This window comes from Hibiscus syriacus, unplaced genomic scaffold, assembly GCF_006381635.1.
Source record: "Hibiscus syriacus cultivar Baekdansim isolate YM2019G1 unplaced genomic scaffold, ASM638163v2 tig00009009_pilon, whole genome shotgun sequence".
In the NCBI taxonomy this organism is placed as follows: domain Eukaryota; kingdom Viridiplantae; phylum Streptophyta; class Magnoliopsida; order Malvales; family Malvaceae; genus Hibiscus; species Hibiscus syriacus.
In genome coordinates this window covers 1,267,237-1,282,130 of record NW_024062181.1, presented here as the reverse complement: position 1 = coordinate 1,282,130, position 14,894 = coordinate 1,267,237, and the positions used below count along the sequence as shown (strand labels likewise).

The window sequence follows — 14,894 nt, the reverse complement described above, 5'->3', positions numbered from 1 at the left end:
GCCATGCAATCCAGGCGACCTTAGAGGTCGCCATGCAATCCAGGCGACCTTGGAGGTCGCCATGCAATCCGGGCGACCTCCAAGGTGGATTGCATGGTGCCTTGTGCGTATTTTGCAAAAATCATGGGCCGTGGGAATGCATGGGGGAGGGGATGCATGCTGTGCATGGCCATGCAGATGCATGCTGTGCATGGGACGTGGGAACTGTGCATGGCCATGCACGTCGAACGGTGTAGGTCACGGCGGCGTGGTCGGTAGGTCGCCATGGAGTCTCGGCGACCAAGGTCTGGTCCGTAGCTGCTGTAGCTGCATGCATGCGTTGCATCATAGCTGAGATTCCTGCACCCGTAGATGTATGTGTTGCATCTATAGTTGCGTTATTGCAGCGTTAATTTAGCTGTCAGCCTTTCAATGCTCAATAGTTAGACGACAATGCTAATATTATTTGCTTCAACAATCAAATTTAATGACTCTGTCCAACGCTCAGTTGCTTTATATAAAGGATATGGGGTTTAGGGTAGAAGCACAAGCAGAACCGGCACATATAAACTTTGCCGAGAGAAAGAAAAGGAAGAAGAAGAAAAGAAGATAAAGGCTCAAACATAGTTCGTGAGGTAATTTTTTTATTGTTTAATTTAGTTTATTATATGAAATTATTAGTTTGTTAGTTTCGGGTTTAGGGTAAAATTAAAATCTAGTTAATTAGTTTGTTAGTATAAATTATTAGTTTGTTAGTTAAGTTATATTATATTAGTTGTTAGTTTAAGTTATATATTATATTATATAAAAAATTAGTTAATTAGTTTCTTAGTTTAAGTTATTAAATATAAAAAATATTAATTAATTTGTTAGTGTCTTTAAACGTATATTAGGTTGTTCGTTGAAGTTGAAGTTATATTATAAAAAAATTAATTAGTGCTTAATTAGTTTGTTATTTTAACTAAGTTATATTATAATAAAGAAATAGTGTATTAGTTTAAGGTATATTATAATATATTAGATTATATAAAATTAATTTGTGGGAGCTATTGTTGTTTAAATAATATTTTGTTTACACATACATGACATTATTTCACAATATTGCCCACGTACAGATTGATTCGAAGAAAGAAACAAGGCAGGAAAAAAAAGTAAAGGAAGAAGGCATAAAGACGTGAGTAATTTATTATTTTTTGTTGTCCATTTTTTGTTGTTGTGTATGTGTAAATTAGTTAGTTAGTAAGTTTATATTAGATTATATAAACTAATTTGTGCGAGATAATTTCCGTTTTAAAAAATATTGTGTTTAAAAATATTTAGTGTTGTTTTAAAAATAGTTTGTTTAATTTACATTGTATGTGTATATTAGTAAGAAGTAAAAATTAATTGAATGAAATAATCCGGACAACGCATTATCTCGCGAAATAATTATTTCGAGAACATTATATCGACAGTTTTGCCTAACAAATTTGTTTGATATTTTTAAAAAATAAAAAATATTATCAAACTAATCATTATTATTAGTAATAATTACTAAATGATTAGTATCAAATCAAAATCATTAAATATTATAATAAATAATTATTAGTGATTATGACTAAATCATATTATTATTAAATCATTAAATATCAAATCATTAAATTAATAGTAATTATCAAATCATTATAGGTTTATTAGTAAGCAATCAATCAAGTTAAATAATAAATTTTATTTGATCATTAATATATAGTATATATATTATATTTAATAATTTATGAAATTATCTTATCTAATTTTTTAATCTAAATTAATTTTTTTTATTTGTAGAGAAATGAGCAGCAACTTTTTCACGATTGTCCATTATAATGGACAGATTATGGAAAATGAGGTCGGAGTAGTTTTTCAGTCTGAAAAACCAATAAATATGATGTTCAAAAAGACATCACATTTATAGAAATGAAGCATAAGATAGAAAGAAAAATTCGAGCTGCAGTTGATGGTTTGAGGTATAGGTTTATGATATGCTCTAACCCAGTCAGATATGCTGCAGTTCCACTTGAAGAAGATGATGATATTGGAACCATGGTTGGATTACATGAGTCAACCAATATAGCAGTTATTGAATTATTTGTTGATGTGCGTAACATATGTGATGTTCCTGGGTCATCAAGAGGTGTGGCTCAAAATCCATCTGAAATGGCTTTATATAGTCAGTTTGAGGAGCCGACATACAGGTTCCCGAACAGTTTTATGGCACTATTGGAAAGTGTAAATGAAGTCGGGGGGACATCTACAGCAGCAGAGTATGAGACGAGAAACATACCGGAATTGGTTGTTGATAATGACGCTGAAAATCGATGGGGAGAAATTCATGATGATTTAAGCGAAGATGAAGAAACTGAAGAACCCGTTTTGGGCGGCGACGAAAATATTTTTGGTGGAGGTGCAATTGATGAAGTTCTGACACCGTATGAAGCTACTCCTCACATGTACGAGATAGATTATGATGCATGAGGGCACCTGAATTCCCAGACATGCCACATTTACCTCCGTACCAAATGACTGAATCATTCGATAATTCTGGTGAATTTTCAGTTGGGGTGCAATTCAGAGGAAAAAATGAAGCTACGCTGGCGATTAAAGAGTACTGCATCAAATGCCATGTTGATGTCCATGTTGCAGAGTCCAACCAGAAAACCCTATACGCAAAGTGTGTAAAATATGGCCCAGAGTGCAAGTGGAAGATCAGAGTGTCGAAAAATCAAAGGCACGATGTTTGGGTCATCACGAGGTACAATGGTTCGCACACATGTTTGCGAAACTCCATCGAACAAGACCACCGACTATTGGACTCCGATGTAATATGTGAATACGTGAAGGCGATGGTTGAAAAGGATCCAAGGATATCTTGTTCAGTGTTAGCTGCATCTATTCGAAGCCAATTTGGATATCAAGTAAAATATGGCAAGGTGTGGAATGCGAAAATGAAGGCAATGAAGTTGACGTATGGAGATTGGGATACATCGTACAATGAGCTACCACATTTTCTACAAGCAATGAAGCGATTTATCCCAGGAACTATAGTGAAGTCTCAAACCATGCCCGCATATGACGAAGAAGGTCAACTTCTGCCAGGGAAGAAAATATTTCATAGACTATTTGGGCATTCAAGGCATGTATTGAAGGATTTCCATTTTGCAAACGTATGATCCAAGTAGATGGTACGTGGTTGTATGGTCAATATAGGCATGTACTTTTGATGGCAGTTGCTCAAGATGGTGAGCGAAATATCTTCCCAATTGCATTCGCCATTGTTGAGGGAGAGACAGAGGCTTGGGATTTCCTTCTGACCAATCTACGTCAATATGTCGTTCGTGAAGATGGAGTTTGCTTGATATCCGATAGAGGAACGGGTATTTTGGCGGCAATTGAACGACCAGGAAGTCGTTGGATACCTCCGTATGCATATCCGACATTTTGTATCCGTCATATTGGCAAGAATAGTATCGACCAGTTTCATAACGCACATATTCGTAGCGAGATAGTCAGCATGGGTAAGTTTTATTTTCAATATTTGTGTATTTTTTACGTGGTTTTTTTAAGTGCGGTTTAACACAATATATTATGGAACAGGATACGAACTACGTCGACCAAATTTTGACAAGAGATTGGAGAATTTGAAGGTATTTTACGATGATCAGCGTGTTTGGAAGTGGGCTTCAAAAATACCGCGGGAAAAATGGTCGCAAGCATACGATGAAGGTCGGAGATACGGACATATGACCACAAACCTTGTTGAGGCCATTAATTCGGTACTAAAAGGTACACGCCATCTCCCAATAGCGAGTGTGGTGAAAGAGACGTACTTTAGACTGGGTAAAGTTTGGTCGGACAAAGGCAAGGAAATTGAGAGTCTCATAAATAGAGGTAAACTTGGGCTCCTACAGTGGTGGAATCAATGGAAGCAAATGAGCGATTGGCAACATCAATGGTTGTTCATAATTTCGACCGAGTTGGTCATACTTTTGTCGTGTCGTGCATACGTCGTAACGTCGGAGGAGAAGACCAAACATTTAGAGTTGATTTACGACACAAATGGTGTGATTGTGGTCGTTTTCAGGCATGGAAATATCCATGTGCTCATGCAGTCGCTGCATGTATGTATGTTGGTGTAAGCGCATACACTTATGTTGATGAATGCTTCCACCTACGTAGGATATTAAATGTCTACAGCTATGTGTTCAGACAGATCCCGAATGAATCATATTGGCCCAAAAAGGATCATGATGAATGGCTACCAAATCCAATGCTTCGCAGAAGTCCAAAGGGTCGACCTGAGTCCACTCGAATTCATACCAGTATGGATTTTCATGCTATAGAGAGAGGTCAAGCAAAGAGATGCGGATTATGTAGGGTGAAGGCCATTAAAAAAACAATTGTCCTAATTTACCAAGATATAGGCCTCATCATTAGTAATCATATATGTATTTCTATGTATTTATTAATCATTATAAAAATGATTTAAAAATGATTTAAATATTTAATGATTTGATGATTTAGTAATGATTTGATAATAATCATTATAGTAATGATTTGATAATAATCATTATAATAATGATTTAGTAATAATCATTATAAAAATGATTTAATAATGATTTAAATATTTAATGATTTGATGATTTAGTAATGATTTGATAATAATCATTATAGTAATGATTTGATAATAATCATTATAATAATAATTTAGTAATAATCATTATAAAAATGATTTAATAATGATTTAAATATTTAATGATTTGATGATTTAGTAATGATTTGATAATAATCATTATAATAATGATTTTATAATAATTATTTAGTTATTATTTAGTAATTATTTATAATAATGATTTATAATAATGATTTAATATATAACAAATGAGTGTACAAGTGTGGATTACTGAGTTTAAATTTATACATAGTCGAATTTATTAATGATTTAAAATAGTTGATTTACTAAATATTTAATTATTTGATACTAGTAATGATTTGATACTAAAAATCATTGTTAAGGTTAAAAAAAGTAGTCTAATTTCAATAAATAATTTGTAATAAATAGCAAACGAGTTTACAATTGTTGTCGATGTCGGGGTGTTGTTGAATGATAATGTCGGGGCAGACGTCTGATACGTTGTGGCCGTTGTGGCTCAGGAGTATTGTACCCATCCCCCTCATTCATTGGGGGTATTTGAACTGTCATGTGTTCAAAGTCATACGTCGACGAAAACGTAGGAGAATAGATGGGTGCCTCAGGTTGCACAAACTCTGGTATGTATGCCGGGCCAGTAGAATCATCAACTGCGTGATGCAACGATTATGGTGCGCTATTATCCACATCGGTCATTTCCGCTTCAGTTTGTAGAGTTGAACTCCCACTCCCACTCGGTAGAGAGTATTCAGCTTTACCAAATCTTTTCTTAAACCTCAAAAATTGTCGCCTCTCTACTATTGTTGTGAGGAACGGCTTTCCATTATCCAAAAAATAAGCAAGGTAAGCCGAAGTCTCAAAATTAAAGTCGTCGTCTTGAATGGCGTCAAGAGTTGGCATGAATGAAGCCCTATTGTTCCAAGCATTAATGTAGGTTACATGCTTCTCAACCCAATTAACGCTTTCTTTACGACGACCATCAAATCTGTGCAGGTCGTCATGCGTCTCAACCCAATTCACTGGACGACGACCATCTAAGTTTTGGAGGAGGTCATGAGCCCATGGACTCCGCGGAATAGGTTGGTGGAAGTGGAATTGCCTCAGCACTCTATCCCCAAATTGGATCTCAACAAAAGCAAAATTGATCAATGGTGTAACAGCACACCAATATTGAAACCCATCTAAAATATCGTGCGGTATCAACGCAAATAATTCTTCATTCATGTATGGTCTCCAATTAAACTGTAAAATTACAAAAACAATAAAATTTATTTAAATCAAATAATATAGTTAATTTAAATAATAATTAAAAAAATACAAATTATGCATACCTCATTTTTGGCCTTAATGTCGATCTTCAACCTGAACTCTTTAATGTTGTTGTGCACCAACCCTGTGCCTTCAATTTTATGCCTCCATCTGTATATCAATCAAAACAAAAATAGAGACATTTTGTTCATAATTTTAATCAAAATAAATATTTTTTAATTAATATTTTATATTAAAATAGAGGATTCATATTACCTTCCGGCAAGTGGAAAGTCAACCGCAGTCCGACTAATCGGTGTCAAAAACGGAAGTCTATGCCAAGCCCATGATTGTAGCAGCAACAGACATCCACCGATTTCTACTGTATTATTATCATTCACGACTAATGACGCCTTGCACATCTCACGATACAAGAACGCCAATATCGCCGAACCCCAGCTATATTGCCTACAATTCTCAAAATTTGTTAAAAAAAGAAGATACTGAGTGTGAACATAACTACCGATTTATCAGGCATCAAAATTCCCCCAATCAATTGTAATATATATGCTCGTGTTGCATATATAATTTCGTGCTCCGTACTATTTGATTGAAGTTGAAATTCATTCTTCAACCATGACAACCTCACCCGCCACCCTTTACACTCTGGTGGTACGGGCGCTTTCCCAAGAAACAAGTTGCAAAGTTGTTCCACCTTATTAAACTCATGTGACATTACCACCGGCATCCCATTAGTTTGGACCCCGAGTTGCATTGCCACATCCTCCAAAGTTATCGTGCATTCGCCACACGGCAAATGAAACGTGTGCGTTTCTGGTCTCCAACGTTCAATCAACGCACTGATCAAACCTGGGACCAACTTGTAATCTCGCACAAATGTTATATACCAAAATCCAGCCTCTTGCAAATTTTCTTCTATTAGTGGGTGTGGCTTGGGCACTTTATGTAGTCGAAGACGAAGGACTCGCTGCTCGTCCTCCTACAATTAAATATTTCAAAAAAATTATCACAATCATAAATAATATTCAAATATTTATTAATTATAATTCATTAAACAAATATTTTATTCACCATTATTCCCAAATGACTTGAAATATGTTCATTGTCAAGCCTCAACAGTGGAATTTGGTCAGCCATTAGAATGAATCTGTAAAAAAAATTAAACAACAATAATTAAAAATCATTTAATATAATCTAATATAAACTAACTAACTAATTTACAACACTAAACTTTAATATAACTTATAATATAATAAACTAATAAACTAACAAACTAAACTTTTTAAAATATAAGTTAAACGTAAACGCTAAACCCTTAAACAACTAATAAAATATTCTTTTATATAACTAAAACTAACTAATAAACTATTTTTTCATTATAATATACTACTAATAAACTTACTAACTAATTTTTTATATAATATAAATTCAACAAACAAATATAACTTAACTATTTAACTAACACAAACTAATTAAATAATTTTTTTATATAACTAACTATTAACAATACAAACTAATTAATTATTTTTTAACTATATAACTATCAAACATATACTAATTAAATAATTTTTAATTTATGTATACTATAACTTAAACTAACAATCATATAACCCTAAACTAACAAACTAATTAACTGCTTTTTGTTTAACCCTAAACCCTAAACTAACAAATTAAACATTTATAATAATAAACTAATTTAAATATAAAAAAATTTACCTTATCTCCCTTTCTTCTTCTTACTTTCCTTTCTCCCTTTCTTTCTTTCCTTTCTCCCTTTCTTTCTTTCTTTCTCGGCTGCAATCTCTTCTCCCTTTCTTCTGCAATCTCTTCTCCCTTTCTTTCTTTCTTTTATAACCGGCTGCCTCAATTATTTCACCAATTGTACAATTGCAGCTATGATATCATCAGCTGATTTCACGCGTTCAATTATTGTACCAATAATCAAATGGTTCACATGCCTCAAATGGTTCACATGCATGCATTGGGAGGTGTAGGCATGCAGCGGGGAGCACGTGAAGGAATCTATGTGGCTGTGCATGTGCATGGATGATGGGAATGGCGCCGGGACTACATGGCGACCTACAAGGTCGCCGGGACTACATGGCGACCTACAAGGTCGCCGGGACTACATGGCGACCTACAAGGTCGCCTAGGCTGCATGGCGACCTCTCTATTCTTGCATGCTCCCATTGGCTCGAATGGCTCGTATATGGCTCGTTGCATGCTCCCCATTGGCTCTCTATTCCTGCATGCTCCCCATTGGCTCGTATATGGCTCGTTGCATGCTCCCCATGGCTCGTATATGGCTCGTTGCATGCTCCCCATTGGCTCTCTATTCCTACATGCTCCCCATTGGCTCGTATGGCTCGTTGCATGCTCCCCATTGGCTCGTATGACTCGTATATGGCTCGTATGTCACCCTCGTATGTCACCCCGTATGTCGCCTGGATTGCATGGCGTCCTCCAAGGTCGCCTGGATTGCATGGCGTCCTATGGTATCACTGTTGAATTCACCCCATTCCAACAATTAATCTAGGATGTGCACCATATCGTGAAAAAAAAATTCAAGAACATTATCTCGTGAATTCACCCAATTTAAAATGAGTCATAGTTTGGTGACATATAATACACTTAACTCAAATTATGAATATTTAATGAGATCATGACATGCATGAATTATTTGACCTCAGTATTTAGGAGATTTATTGAGGTTTTAGATTCGAACATCGTGTACGTAAAGATATGAACATTTATCATCAAAGACTTAATTTTTTAAATAAATATTATATTGTATTCACTCTAATTTATCGAAATAATAAATAAGATTGTGCATGTAATACGTTTTTATTACTATATTTTTATAAATTCTCCTATTAGTAGCTGCTTATTATCTGAAATATAATGATTTTCTAATTGGACAGACTTAACCCAATATAATATTTAATATCTTTTTTAATAAAAATATTATTTTTAAAATAATTATAAAGCATAATAATAATTTTGGGTATTTTGTTAAATAATGAGAGAAACGACCAATTGATGCCTGAGTGTAATAAAAGCAGACAAAACAGAACGCAACCCAAAGGAAGGTCAGAGCTTTAAATAAAAAACATAAGGACTACAAGGCCAATAAATTATTACTTAATATAAATTTAATTATTATTTATCATGATTCGTAAAATATGTATATCCTATATATATTTATATGATAATAATTATATTAATTTTATAATTTCGATATTAAATTGTAAATTTATCGATTTTAAAAATCAAAATATAATTTATACTTTTAAAGCGGCTATAGTATAATCTTAAAATATAAGTTTCGATATCCTTTATCTCACGTTTATTTTGTATGCCACGTGATCATTATTTATTCTTTAAAAAGATATACATGATAGAATGTGCAACCGTAGGATGGGCATCAGACTAAAACCGAACCGGTTTCGACCTAATTGGGTAGGATTTTTTAAAAAAATTAAGGTCGGGTCAGATTTTTTTAATGTGATGTTTAGGTTCGGGTTTAGGGTGAAAATACTCGATCCTAAAAAATATATAAAATTTAATTTATATATATATATATATATAATTATAATAATATCACTCTATAGATTATTTTTTCATTTAAGTCATTGTTTTTTATTGAATAAAAAAATGTTTTTTATTATTTCGGGTCAGGTCAGATTTTTAAGTTATATATGGAGTCGGGTTCAGGTCGAGTGGAATCTTGTTTTGGTAGGGTCGGGTCGGATCTCTGGAGAATTTCTTGTTATCGGGTTGGGTGGTGGACCAAAAACCCGACCCATGTTCATCCCTAACCGTAGCTGCTTCTTAAATTACAATGGTTCATATTTCTTTTCTAATGTATGATTAATGTGCTCTACCGATATCATCGATTGAAACATCAGATAACGTCCTGAAATATAAGTTTCGATATTCATTTTCTCAGGTTTAGGATGATTACGGGATAATAAAAGCAGATGGTTGAGAGAAAACAAGATGGAAGCAGTAGAAGGGAACAAAAGAGAAAGAAGATGGGGTTGTGCAGACCTAAAAGTAGAGTCGATCATGGAGATGATCAGGGAAATGAGGGCTTCACTTCAACTGTTGTATGTTTGACCAAACTACATGTAACAAGAAGCAGCCAACAACATGTTTCCAAATGCGACCAAATCTGCCATAATTATTATATGCAAACACCACTGTTCCCTGTTCAAACCTTCTTGATTCATTGGGAGAAAGAGATTGCTACTATGGAGTTCCATACGTGGAATCATATACACCACAACCCCCTATTGTAAAAAGTTAATCTCCTACTTATCATATTCGAGTAATAATGATCTTGAAATGATCGTTGATGTTTGAGTAAGTATTTTTTAATGATATTTTAAAATTAATGATTTAGTAACTAAAGTTATCGGTTTATAGTAAATTATCCGCTCGTCATTAAGAGTAGTTAGTGGAGATGTCGGAATGTTGATGTGGTGCATTAAACCGACTGACCTGGAATCGGTTTTTCCACGTGAGACAACCTTCTATAGTGATCGGCCGTGAACGATTTTGTTTTCCACGTGAGATCCTCATTTTGCAACAATTAAAGCAGTGGTTGCCCTTTCCACCGACTCTAACTCAATCACTTCAAGCCTATTCGCCATTTGGGTACGGGAAACCACGGCAGAGTCTTCCTTTGTCGGCTTAAAGATGACGACGGCGACGCTTTCTCTTTGAAAGTAATAGACAAAGATTCATTGAACGGAAAGAAAGTTTCCACATTGAAACGGAGGGAAAAATCTTATCCATGTACGTATTGAAACTTCTCAACAAGGAAAAGAGAACTGCAGAAGCGAAAAACTCTTTGGACAGTGATTTGATCGAATCGTTCCTTGATCCGAGTCATGGTAAGATGGAAGAGATTTCGAAGGCGGTCAATATTTCGGTGATCGATTTGTTATAAATCGATAGCACTATTGATCGAATCATTACCATTGAAAGAAGAAAAACTTAAACAATCAATGACCACTTATGTAGTTTACCCTAATGTATTTGAAACAAAACTACAGAAAGTAGGTGGGTGGGTAAAAACACAGAATGGGGACACATGCACAACCTGAAACTCTAATAAAAACTCTTTAAAAGAAAGAGAGAGAAATAGAAGCATATGGTACAAAAAAATGCAGAGAAAAAAGAGGAAGGGTCATGTCACAGCAACACCAACATGCCCCAAAAATCTCTGATAAGTCTCAGTAATAATAAGCATAAAAAGAAAACAGCACCTTAGCCACAGCCACCCATCGCTAATAAAGAAAACACAAAGAGTCCCCCTTCCACCACCCTCAAATCACTCATTGCTTTCTCCCCGTCCCCTTTGCCTCTGCTCATGGGGGACACAACTTCCCCTTTCTCTTTCTCTTTCTCTTTCTCTTTCATCCCTATATAGCTACCCTTCTTCATATAGTTTTCAAAACCTTCATCCCAATCATCATTTTCATGCACTTTCATTGCACCACCCACTGGTTTTTCCCGGCCAAGTTATAGCCCCAAAACGAGACCATTAAGAAAGAGTGCCTGCTCATTCAACTGCAGTAAAAGGGGTTGCAGGAAAGTAATCACAAGAAGAGAGCAAATAAAAATAAATTTTAAAGGTTTGACTGAAGAAACCGAGGCCACTCTCGTCTAGTACTACCAGTAAATATTACTACTCCCCCCTGAATATCTTTTATTTTATTAAACTCCCTAGACAAAAAGAATAAGAATAATATGTTAATTCCATAGTCAGAGTCTCCTTTTTCACCTATATTTTATTATATTTCTGATATTCGATACGCCTAAGTCATATTAGATCTCGATTATAACCAAAGCTGGATTTTTTTCTTATAATAAAGTTTACACCTTTACAGCAAAATGAAGCAGCCGGTGACAATATAGTATTTTTCTATGAAATTCAAGCAAGATCTGTTCCCCAAAAGCTTTTCCATCGAAATTTGCGTAGTAAAAGGTCTTCTTCTCGAGATCCAATCAACCCCACTAACCTACTGGTAAATATCAGCCACCCTAAATTTCCCTTTCTTCTTCCTCTCTTCCCATAAGCCTACAGTTTTACAGTCTAATGAACTCCGGGGTTTTTTTTTTGCCAAGAAACGTATCATCTTCAGATTTGATTACTTTTTTTAAAATATAAGAAAATTTTGTTTCCGGTTTTAAGTGTTTTTTGTACATGCAAAGTTTGTACAAATCTGTCGTGTTTCCATTTCTTGTTATATGGTACTGGAAAATTGTTTGGTGTTTCCTTTTTTTTATTTGATTCTTCGTTTTTGATGTGGAAAGTAGAATTTTTTGGTTGGTTTTTTATGTTTGGTATGTGATATGGTGTTGCAGAGAAGAAGGTGGAACATGGCATCGTCGTCTTCGAATTCTCCTTGCGCGGCCTGTAAGTTTTTGCGGCGGAAATGTCAGCCGGAGTGTGTTTTCGCGCCTTACTTCCCGCCGGATCAGCCGCAGAAGTTCGTTAACGTCCACAAGGTGTTCGGCGCCAGCAACATCACGAAGCTTCTCAACGAATTGCACCCGTCGCAGCGCGAGGACGCTGTGAATTCGCTGGCGTACGAGGCCGATATGCGGCTCCGTGACCCCGTCTACGGCTGTGTTGGTGTCATATCGCTCCTCCAGCACCAGCTCCGCCAGCTCCAGACGGATCTCAGCTGCGCCAAGTCCGAGCTGTCCAAGTACCAGAGCCTGGGCATCACCGGACACGCCGGGCTCATAGCGGCTTCCGCCACGGCAACAACACCTCAGAATTTGGGGATCAATCTGATCGGAAGCGACGGAGGAGGCGGAGCACGGGAACATCATTACTACCACCATCAGTTCTTCCCTAGGGATCAGCAGCAGCAGCAGCAACAAGAGATGATAATGAGCTTTGATGCTGGCAGTAACTATGATTCAAACCTACTCGCTATGAATGTCTCGTCAGGGATCGGTCAACTCAGTCAGTTCCAACCACCTAGAGCGGCTGCCGGAGATGACCGCCGTTCCATTCATCCCTCCTAGGGTTAGGGTTTCTTTTAACCCTAAAATCATCTTAGCCACCCAAAGGTACACTTCTTCCTTCCATGTTATCATCATTATTATCCTAAAATTTATTTTTTATTTCTTTTCATTCTTGAAAACCATGACTATTGAGGTGACTCAGTGTCACAATCAGAAAAACTAGGGTTTATTGGTGCTGAATAAAATGTTAGATTTAGGGTTTAAATTGAACAATTTTCTCATATAATCATTTCTTTCCTACAAAATCACATGTAATCTTAAATTTTCAGAAATATCATTTTATTCATTTTTTTAATTAATCACTGGTACTCGATCTATTAACCGACTAATCTAAATTGGGTACCACAGAGGTGAAAGCGACTCTTCTAACCTAGTTTGATCTATTTGCAAACACCATGATTTAAACCTCTCTCCTTGCTTAAGGGACCTAGTGCTTCATCCCACTAGACCAACTAATTGTTTGTTATTCGTTAATATTTTTTTAAACAATATTTTTAAAATATATATATATGAATTACTTTCTTTAGAAAATTTGAATAAAACATCCTCTTTATTATACATATTTATTTCCATAATAAATTACTAAATTAGGAGCTTTATAAGCATAAGGCTTGCATTCTAATTTACATTTCTTTATTGATTAATAAATTTATTTATTTTAATATTTACCAACATGCAAGCCCTATATTTCTATTTAGTATATATATTATTTTACAAATAATTCCGTGTGTATATGTTAAGGGTTCTCATTTGATACACAATGTAATACGAAACGATTAATAATCTATATTTATTTTAATAAAAATATGTATTAAAATTGAAAGACAACAAATTAAGTTGTTATTCTTAATCAAGAAATAATAATTTAATTAACTTAACAACTTTGTTAACTAGGCACTCTTTAAGTTGCTATATAAAATAATATTTTTTTCTTATTGATATATATATATATATATATATATATATATATATATATTAAATAAACCTTGAACAGTCTTTAAAGCGTTAGGGGAACCCTAAAACATTCCTGACCAGGTCACTGTGAAACCCTAGTTTTTAAACTTTTACCATAAAAAGGTTGACTGAAAATGGTGATTTGTTTGCCAAATTTTATAAATTTTTTAATTAGAATGAAGCGTAGGGTATTGGTGTGGTCGTACCATTACCTTAGAAAAATTAAAAATAAATGATCATAAAGGGATAGTGAGGCACAGTTCCCCATTGTTGTTGACCAAAACAGCCTACTAACATGTATATAATTGCACAGTGATGACTCTGATCATGCATGCATTATTATTAATTTTCGTGTTCATGATCATGTTCGTATATAGATTTTGATATATTCATACCGTGTTTGTATCTAGTCTTCGTATGATTTTAGGGTTTTTTTTATATATATTATGTCCGTGACTAATCGAGATCGAATCTAAGATCGAGAAACCCGTTAGTATACCATGGACTTGATGGTGATGTTCTTGGGAAGATTGAGCATATTGCTTGTAATGCAGGTAATGGTGGGAGATTTCAACCAAAGATTCAGCGTTGAGAGACTGCCGTTTTTATTTTAATTATTAAATAATAATTAAAATAGGGTTTCTTCTCTGTTTCTGTTTTGCTTTTGGTAGACATAATATAAACTACTTTTTTTAATTTAATATTTAAGGTGATGATCATAATGTGGTATATCTGAGCTTAAACAAATGTACTAAACTCTTCCCAGACTTACAGTAACAGCATTAGTTCGTGAGGCTTTCGCCTCTTAAAATGTGCCCATGCCAATGCCCACCCATGCTTTCGTTTTTGTTTCTTTTCTTTTGATTGTTTCTCCTCGAACAGTTCGTCCTACAGTTCTTCTTTTCTCCTCACATTTGGTGTGTGTGTATATACATATAGAGAGAGAGAGAAAGAGAGAGAGGGGATAAGATTGGATCCG

The 14,894-nt window shown here is 34.9% G+C and overlaps 1 protein-coding gene across 2 annotated transcripts; it reads left to right on the top strand.

Moving 5' to 3' along the window:
* Positions 1-11,092: 11,092 nt before the first annotated feature.
* LOC120202921 (protein ASYMMETRIC LEAVES 2-like) lies at positions 11,093-14,601 on the top strand. Of its 2 annotated transcripts, XM_039203273.1 has the most exons (4): positions 11,093-11,556; positions 11,812-11,949; positions 12,290-13,006; positions 14,470-14,601. In XM_039203273.1, the coding sequence occupies exon 3, from the start codon at positions 12,305-12,307 to the stop codon at positions 12,959-12,961; it is 657 nt and encodes a 218-aa protein (XP_039059204.1). In that variant the 5' UTR covers positions 11,093-11,556; positions 11,812-11,949; positions 12,290-12,304; the 3' UTR covers positions 12,962-13,006; positions 14,470-14,601. The 2 variants fall into 2 exon arrangements, with proteins under 2 accessions (XP_039059204.1, XP_039059205.1); XM_039203274.1 differs by lacking the exon at positions 11,812-11,949.
* The last annotated feature ends 293 nt before the right edge of the window (positions 14,602-14,894 follow it).